Below are 9,627 nucleotides of genomic sequence, written 5' to 3'. Positions count from 1 at the left end.
AAATAAAAAACAATGAAATGAAAATAGAGAGGGAGAGAGAAGTATATTAGACGATTTAGTATGAAATGAAAACTAAAAAAGTAAGTGTAGAGGGGGAAGCAACTATCAAATCGTAATGATTACATGCAAAATCAAAAAAAAAAAAAAAACGGTTATGTAAAAAAAACTGATACAAAAATTTGAAAACATAAAATGACTAAAATAACTTACAGAAACTACAAACAATAAAGTATGGACTCTTTAAACATACATTCCAAATGTATGGGCTTTAAAAACCCATAAAACATGCCCAAAGTTTAAAAAAGCCATAAAAAATGTCCAAACTAAACTATGCCATATTTATCATAAAACATTTAAAAAAGCCATACTGAAAGTAATTTCCACAAAAAAAAAAAGAGGAAATTACACTCTATACCCTTTTTATATTGTCCTCTTTTATTTTTACCTTCTTTTTTAAAATCTATCATTTTTACCTCTTTTTTTAAACATTGTACCAATTTTGCCCCTGACACTTCAAGATACTCTCCATGTGATTCTCTTATGTAAGGGTATTTTGGGTACAATACATATAAAAAGAGGTATGTTTCAAATAAATATAAAATTAAAGGTAAATTTGATTAATTGATGAATAAAAGAGGCATTTTTCAACTTACCCCAAAAAAAAAAGTAAGACTCTATCCTATTTGTTCAGCCAACCAACAAGAGTCATTGAGCCCAAACACAATAGCAGCCCAACTAATAAAACCCTAAATACTATAACCTTAATATGAAGGGATTTTTTTAGGAATATACTATATTAGGTAAGTTTTTACAAAAATAACGTTAATAATGTATCACACACGTGACACGTCATCATCTCCTCCACGATTACCTGCAAACATAAACACAACTGTTAATCCTAAAAATAGAAAATTACCAAAAAAAAGGGCAATTATATATACAAAAACTTAACATAACAAAAAAAACGTTATTTTTGAAAATAATTACCAAAATAAAAATAAGGTGGCCATGAAAATTTCCCTAATATATAAAAGCTATATATTTTCTAACCCTAAAGCTTATACACGGCAGCCACTATCTCTACTCAAAAATTTTTTTTTTTTTCAAACTTCTCTTGCTACAGCCGAAACAATGGTGGGTTTCAAAATTTAGGGTAGGGTTCTAAGAATTTTCTGGCTCTTCTCTACTTGTTTTACCGGAAACACTAACCCCAGAAAAATAAGTCTTGGTCCAAACACACTAAACCCGAAAAGAAACCAACCCAGAAAATAAATCTCGCTAAGACAAAAACAATACTTTATCAAAAATACAGAGATTAAGATTAGAAATGGTATAGATGAAGACACCAATTTGATCTTGGAGTTCACCTAATAGTTACCGGCTACTTTTCCGTGTTACCTCAGAGCATGAATCCATTCATCAACAAAAGGTTACAGAAGTTTTAATCTTGATTTCACAGTCGTAGAACAATATAATAAAAAAAATTAAACTAAATTTTTTTCTAGAATACTTAATAAATTGGGGTATATCACAAATATACCATAATATAGACATATAAGACAAATATACCATAATAATACAACAGAACATTATTATTGGTTGATAGATATATTCTTCTTTTTTTACCAAGAAGTACTCGATTTTTATTATTATCATTATTATTATTATTTGAACAATCTTTATTAGTATTATTATTATTAATGTATCATTAATATTAATTAATTTTATTTTACTATATATATATATTTTCAGGTACAGAACAATCCAATAAATGATCTCTATTTCTATTTCAGGTATTTATATAAATAAAACTCTATATATCTTTTTTTTTTATTGTTTTCAATATGCAACTATGACATTTTATTCTAACTAAAAAAAACTATGACATTTTATTTTTTTTCTCATTTCTTTTTGCCTAGAGTAATAACTTGTTTTAATAATGGTTTTTTTTCTTTTTCTTTTTTTTTTTGCCTTCTTAATTTTGACCTTCTTACTACTACTAGTATTATTACTATCAGTACCTAGTAATCATTTTTACACTCTTTTTAGGTCTGTTATTTTTCTATTTGTGATAGTCACTTTCAATAATATTTCATATTTATTGATTTGTTTACCGTGTGAAATCTTTGTCTGAAAAGAAGAAAAGTAAAGTAATAGTGTGTTGTGCGGTTGTCTATAATCTTTTTAGAATATATGTTATAAAAAAAAATTATTTAATGACAATTGAATAATAAAATCAAATTTCAATTTAATGTTTTTTGATATAAATTTTCTTGAATAATTATGGGTAATTATTTTACTAAATATTTATATTATATTTTTCTAAATAAGATTAAAACAATTAATATTGTAGAGTCTTTTTTTTATTATTTTTTCTAAAACAATTCCAATGAACATACACCATATTATGTCTTATATGCATCTCTAAAAGTTGAGCTTAAAGTTCTAAAAATCATATGATAATCACGTGATATGTTATAATTGAATTTTTTTTAGGCTTAAATATCATCTTAAATTTCGAATAAATAATATTTCATTATAAAATATCTATAATTTAAAAGCATATCATATTTTATAGTAAGATAATTTTAATTTTATTTTATTTTTGAAAAATTAAACAAAAACTTTATTAATGAGAGTCAACTAAATATATTGGTCCCATTTCAGCCTCAATATTGCGAAGAAGAGACGGTGAGAGCAAATCTCAGAAAAGCAGCTGGCTTAGAAAGAGGAAGATCTGGTCAAAAAAATTGCAGTTTGGATCTGAATCACCACCAATACCAACAACAACCAAACCATGGATGACCTGAGATCCGCTATGGAGGAGCACATGGATCAAATGGCCGATCTTGTTCAAAAACTGTCCGCCGAGCTCCGTACCGGTCTTCGACCTGCTTACGATAATTTCATCGGTTTCTTCCAGGCCATCGATTGGAAGGAACCTTGGCTTATGGGCTTACTCGGATTCCATTTTTTGGTGCTGCTCACTACTATTACTTCAAGGAAAAATCTGAATTTTCAAATGATTCTCTTTCTTCTGTCATTGGGTGGTGTATTTCTTGCTGAGAGGCTCAATAGTTTCCTTGGAAAGAACTGGAAGAGCTTCGCTGGCCAAAACTATTTTGATCCAAATGGTGTTTTCCTCTCTGTGCTTTGGTCCGGGCCTCTTCTCATTACTGCAATCATAATTTTGATCAATACACTCTTTTCCTTGTGTCATCTCATTGTTCGGTGGAAGAGAGCAGAACTCAGACATCGAGCAACACTTGCCCGTAATAAGCAAGAATAAGCTTCATCTCAGTTGAACCATTTTTCCTTTGGATTTTATATATATAGTCAGCTTTTTAAATCTAATATTACATTGCTGATGCAGAGCAGGATACAAAATTTTCAATCTTGTAGATGATAAACCCAAAGTTGATGGATGACATTCTAATTATTTTAGCACAAAATCATTTTGTGTATAATTATTGACCTTGATTATTCAAAACACTGGTGGCAAGGCTAGTGAACATGATTCTTTAGAGCATAGATGCAGCTGGTGTTCGTTTCTCCCTTGCACAATTTTACTTGGAATACCTATACCTTTAATTTTTTAGGTGTGCAGTTTCCTTGGTAAATCTTTTTTGCTTGCTTATATTATACTATGGCTCGATATGTGAAATTTTTTTGTTATTTGATGAATAATAATAGTGGATCCAAGATTCACGAGTAATAGAACTGAAATTCAGAAGAGCTTTCTCCCAATTATTAGCTAGCTTAATTTGAAAGTAAATAGTTTAGCAGTTTTATATTTAGTTAATTTTGTGGATTGCTTGTGATAATGTATTTTAAGGATTTGAGGCTTAAATGTAAATTCTAGTTCATAACAAAATTTGTCGATTTTAATCACCAACGTCTGCATGACCATTTTACACCAATATTTAAGAGGCTATTCTTGTATTTCGGTATTGCTTTTTATGCAAAAAGAAGTTTTATTGTCGATTTGTTCACATAAAAAAGAAAAAACATTTGCACTTGTATTCCAAGAGACTTAAGAAGCTAGCGTCGTACTTGGACAACCATCAGGAGCGCAGGCCAAGATATCTCTGTAATCTCGTGATATCCTGAATGAGTCGTGAACTTTTCCATCACTGCTCTTCTTGTACTCAAATAACAGATTTGAATGGTCGAATGCTGTAAGTTTGGTGAATCCATAGTCGTAGTCCCTAACCAGACTCCATTTTGGTGTAGCTGAGGAGAATTTCGCAAGACTCGATCCCCCGCCACCAGCAACCACATGTATTGTCCCATTCAAGCTACCCTTATAATAATTCTTCTTGTCACTGGTGCAAATGTTCTGTTGCAGGTACATATCATAGCAAAGATTAGTGAAATTTATCTAGTAAGAGATTGCGGAATTCAATAATATGATGTAAATGTTGTGAGAAAAGTGTATGATTGATGTTGTTTTTGTTACCTGGTATATTGGACATGTTCTTTCATAGTTGTGCACATGACCATAGATGGCAATATCAACTTTATACTTTTGCCAGAGTTTTTGAAGACTGTCCCTGCCCATAGGCTCTCCGAACGATCCTTCGTCCACGTAAAAGTCTCCAGAAGAATAGCCAAGGACACGATGTGCAAGAAAGATCAACCATGGTTGCTTCTGTCTATCAACTGATGCTAGGCAATTTTCAATGAATCTGTATTGTTCAGTCCCTTCTCTCCAATCAAGTTCTGTGTCAGCTACACAAAATCGGAACATACCATAATCTGTTGAGTACCTGTTAAAGAAAGTAATGTGATGTTCAATGCCAGTGAGAAGTTTCTACCAAGTCCTATAACAAGTGAAAATTTGGCATCAAGATCAGAATCTCAGATATTCTATTGGCAAAACAAGTGGGGTGAGTAATTCTCCTCCATGTAGTAAGGGTGAAATTGTGAGCAATGTGAAAATATTAGAGAGTCATTATTGTGAACAATATAAAATATTGAGTTGGTGTTTGTTGAATAGATCAGGATGCCAAAGGACTATTGAGAATAATTATATGCACTTAACTACAACACAAAATTGCTTTAAAGTAGACTAGACCCAGATGTGTGGTCATTGTTTCATACCAGAACTTAGCCCTGTTCTCGGCAGGGACATAAAACATAGTTTGAGCCAAGACACCGCATTCCCCCCCTGAATCCAAGTTTTCATAGAAAGATCCTGATCCAGGCCAGTCACGCTCATGATTACCACTAAAATAAATCAGAAAAATAAGATGTAAGATTAAGCAATAATTTTGAACTTAAAACAAACACATGATCTATATTGTAGTGACAAACCTAGCAACCATGAATGGCACAGTTGATGCTATTGGCTCAACCATAGAAGTGAATTTATCCCACTGCGAAAGATATCCATTTGCATAACATATATCTCCAATTAGGAAGACAATATCATAATTCTCCAGATCTTGAATAAGCTGATTGGTAGTATTCAGAGAACCATGCTGATAATTATTGTATTCGTTGGATCCATCAACTTCATCCTGCAAGAAGAAATGTATTAGAAATTAAATTTGAGAAAAAACATTCTAGTCGGTTAATCAGATGAATCAGATAACCACGGGAAAACACAACACACACAGCGATGATGTCTTTCGATTCTAGACCACCATCCATCAGTCAAACTTAATGCACCTTTTAATTTTTATATATATATACATATATATACTAGGATTTCCTCTTAACTCTACAATATTGCACATGCACACTCACACACGTATCAAGTTAGGAGGAGAAAAAAGAGATAGCAGTATTATGCTTCCATGCATTGTTGAGTGAAGAAAAATAGTTTGAGTGTATGAGTCAAAACCTTTCCCAAGTCACCGAATATGACAACACGTTGAATGGAATTTTGGCCAGGATAAGGAGAGGATTTGAACTGGTATTCATGACTCCATACATAAGAACCATCGGAAAATTTATGACCCAACTTGTAAGAATACCTGAGAAACGTTAAAAAGCTATAATGAGCAATAAGTTCCATCTGTAGTGCAGCAAATGAATACCCCCCCCCCCCCCCCCAAAACGAAAAAAAAAATAGAGGAAAATCTTTCTATGAAAAACTTAAAACATAAAACCAATTGTTAATCTTCTGTGAAATTTGACTTCAATACTAAATATATAAAAGAAAAATAAAATATGGGAACCTAGAATGCTTTCATACAAAAACTATGTTAGAAATGAACACAATACATTGTATTAGGCCACAGTTCCTTGAGAAAACTTGTGTGTATAAATCCAGGATCTCGCCATCCAACTGTTCTTGCTGGCGCACCTGCATGTATACAACGGATAACAAGAAATGTTATCATTGCTTGGAAGGTTTTTCAGGATGATCAATACAAGAAGAAAAATATTCACTGACAGTTCTATAAGAACATTGCAAATTTTTCTTGCCTATTTGAATTACCTATCAAAAAATTGAAAATACTGTAATTTATGCATATTACTCCGTTTCTCTAATATCAATGACTTTGTTCTTATTCATACAGTCATGCACCTATATAACTTAAACAATACCAAATGTAAGTATCTAGCAATGAAGAAAAGTTTACACACCACACATGCTGTTACGGTCAAAGGTCAATGTCCCAGCAGGGGATCTCACGTGGTCTCCTCCTTTTTTACCCCATTCAACAAATGGCTCAGCTTCATCAATCCCATATCCACTTGTCCATGTTACTGTCATCTAAGTATCAAGTAAAGAGAGTCAGCTCCTTTGAAAATCCTAATATGCATTCCTCTCATTCAACAAAACAACCCATAATAGAACAAAACTACACTAAAATATTAAAGGGGAAAGCTTGCCGTTAAAGTGCTTAACATTTAGATTAGTTAAACGAGAGATGACATCTTTTATACATGTAAATCCAAATAAGTGAAATGTCCCATTTATGATATACGCACCTACTAAACAAAATTTAAAAACAAAGCAAACTTACTTCGTTCCACATTTTTCCTTGTGCTAAACGTGGATAAACAGGAGAATTTGGATTTGCAAAAGCTATAGCACCTGTTAGTCCCACCACCTTTGGCTATTTGACCCCAAAAAAGAAGGAAAAAAAAAAACATTATTGCAGAGCAAAACAAAGTTGCTTAAATGATGTACAAAAAGTGAAACTATCACAAATAAAATACGAGTAAGTAGATAACTACAGCATGTAAAATAAACCATAAAGGAAATAACAATGTGGGAAATAATGAAAATCATCTTGTGAAATCATGATAAGCCATTTTGGAGCTTAAATTTGAGTGAGACTTATTTCGTTTTAGTAACGAATAACTATGCTTGTTATATTTGTGTTCTCCTAGGTGGTAAGTACATCAAAATCATATATCTAAAGAGCATTCTTATTGGACACTAATAATGTCTAACATTATTTAGACGTGTCGCTTTACGATTGGTAAATAATAACACTTCCGTTTTCCCTTTACTAGTAGGGTAAAAGTTATTATTTAAGTTATATAAGATCTGATACATAATTGCACCGATAGCTAGTAATATGACACCAATGAGAATGCTAACCACCACTGGTGTTTTTTAACATTTCTCATACCTAAATACTCATAATGATGCTCAGGTGAATGAAATATTAATCCTCCGAACATTTTTTTTTAATACCAATAGAAATGGAAAGAAAAAAAAATTTAGTCCACATTGGAAGGAAACCAAAGGCTAGACCCCACTTGATTTTGCTTACAAATAGTACAATACTGCTCTGTTTGGCTTAGCTTATTTAAGCTCATTTTAACTTGTAGGATTAAAAAATTCATTAGGAGATTTGTAGCTTCTCCCAAAAGAATATTTGAGAATAAAATACCTACCTTTTAATTTATTTACAATTTTTTTTAATGATATTCAGATACTCTAAAATAATTTGTCAATAAAAAAACTATATAATAGCTATGGTAACTGAAAATAAATCAAAACTTTTTATTTGCAGTAAAAGATTAGCCTTAGCCCAAAGATCTAGAATTACAATAAATGTACCATTTTATATGAAGTCAACAGAAGAAGAAATCACATTAGAAGTGACATACATTTGATAAGCCGCCGGAGAAAAGTGCAAAAGAGAAATCAGATCTCTGTTTGATTATCTGAAACTTTACTTCTCCTTTTCCTGTAATTGTGTACCTAGGATTAGTGTAATTTGCAAACTGATACTGCAACAACAACAAAAAAATGAAAGTAACAAGGATTTAATATGCAAATCTGTAACTCTGAAATCTGAATGCATTATAACAAAGTATGATAAGAAGTGTTAAGAGACACAATTCATGGCATGGAAACGCTTGTTCAAACCTTAATAGGTGCTGTACATAGTGTTGGTGTATGTGTTGCTGGATTTTCTGCAGGGCAATTTGAGGCACTGGAAATGGAAATCAGGGGAAAAAACTGAGTTCTTCAAGTTCAATTATGTGTTTTTGTTTAGTAAAAATTCAAGAAACATTATTGGATAGCATAGCATAAAAAGTAAATTGTGCCTACAAATTCTTAAAGAATGATAAAGTCAAATAAAGTACAATAAAGGAAGCACATTTCTTTACTTGAAAATAGCAGGAGAGAATACTCCTATCCAGTCATCGTTTGATGGGTTAGGAGAACTGAATTTGACAACAACCCATTCCATATTTTCTTCCTGAAAGAAAATATTTTCTTAACTTACTGACATACCATATGAAGAAACAAGTTTCTCTTTCAAAAAAAAAAAAATAATAAATAAATAAATAAAGAAAAGGTTTAATGGAATCACATTCTACCTTGAGTCCAAGAACACTTTTAGAGGCTTTAATATAAGCCTTGTCACTAAGGGCAAATACGGTCTGATGAATAGCAACTTTCGAAAGAGGCTGGTCTCCATGCGAACTCACCATTTCAAGGCTCACAATAGTAAATAAGAAGATTGCAAAGAACTTCATCTCCAATTTTCTCATCCTGCCCGCTATTTGAAAAAAAATAAAATAAGTCTAATTAAAAACTTGGTAACCCAGTGCCTAATTTTGCTTCCTCATAAAATTTTAAGCTTTCTATTGTGCCAAATGATAATTTATAAGCATTTTTTTTTTTTTGGAAATCAAATTTATAAGCATTTGAACATGAAATAGTTATCCAAAAAAAAAAAAAAAAAAAACTAAACTGGTCGGGCAACAGCAAAGGAAAAAGATTAAACAAAGGTTAAGAAATGAACTTAATAGAAATGGCATAAAGAGAGTGAAAACCTGATGGAGAGATAGTTGAGTTAGAGAGTGTTTGAATCTGGTAAATATGTTGAAGAGATCATAATTAAGGATTATATATAGTTTTACATACTTGTATATGGAGTAATAGGGTATGGAAGTATGGAGGGAGGGATTGCAAGTTGGCTACTGCAAGGAGCGTGGAATCTTCTCCTAAATATACCATTGTCATCCGGTTTTGAAGGAAAGTCAATCCTAGTTGATAACAATAATATTAAATTAAGTGGCTATGATTCCCACTCTACCCATTCTACACACTTCTTTGTTCTTACTTGTACTAACCTTCAAGCAAGAGGGAATGTGTATGAGAGTACTCTCCATTATCTTATCATGATTAATTTGATTATAATT

At 31.7% G+C, this 9,627-nt stretch overlaps 2 protein-coding genes across 2 annotated transcripts; one reads left to right on the top strand and one right to left on the bottom strand.

The window, feature by feature from the left end:
- Positions 1-2,677: 2,677 nt before the first annotated feature.
- On the bottom strand, positions 2,678-9,627 carry LOC115699657 (probable inactive purple acid phosphatase 1). Its single transcript, XM_030627165.2, has 13 exons — positions 9,259-9,627; positions 8,800-8,981; positions 8,587-8,678; positions 8,342-8,408; positions 8,080-8,202; positions 6,981-7,073; positions 6,598-6,727; positions 6,232-6,313; positions 5,849-5,981; positions 5,317-5,522; positions 5,104-5,229; positions 4,460-4,769; positions 2,678-4,339 (listed from the first exon to the last, which is right to left on the bottom strand). Exons 2-13 carry the CDS (start codon positions 8,971-8,973, stop codon positions 4,034-4,036), a joined length of 1,842 nt encoding a protein of 613 aa, XP_030483025.2. The 5' UTR covers positions 8,974-8,981; positions 9,259-9,627; the 3' UTR covers positions 2,678-4,033.
- Positions 2,798-3,733, top strand: LOC115699658 (uncharacterized). The gene has a single exon (XM_030627166.2). It carries the CDS (start codon positions 2,798-2,800, stop codon positions 3,287-3,289), a length of 492 nt encoding a protein of 163 aa, XP_030483026.2. The 3' UTR covers positions 3,290-3,733.

The sequence above is a fragment of the Cannabis sativa genome, chromosome 8 (assembly GCF_029168945.1).
Source record: "Cannabis sativa cultivar Pink pepper isolate KNU-18-1 chromosome 8, ASM2916894v1, whole genome shotgun sequence".
NCBI lineage: Eukaryota > Viridiplantae > Streptophyta > Magnoliopsida > Rosales > Cannabaceae > Cannabis > Cannabis sativa.
The sequence above is the reverse complement of the archived record's forward strand: the minus strand, read 5'-3'. Positions and strand labels throughout refer to the sequence as shown.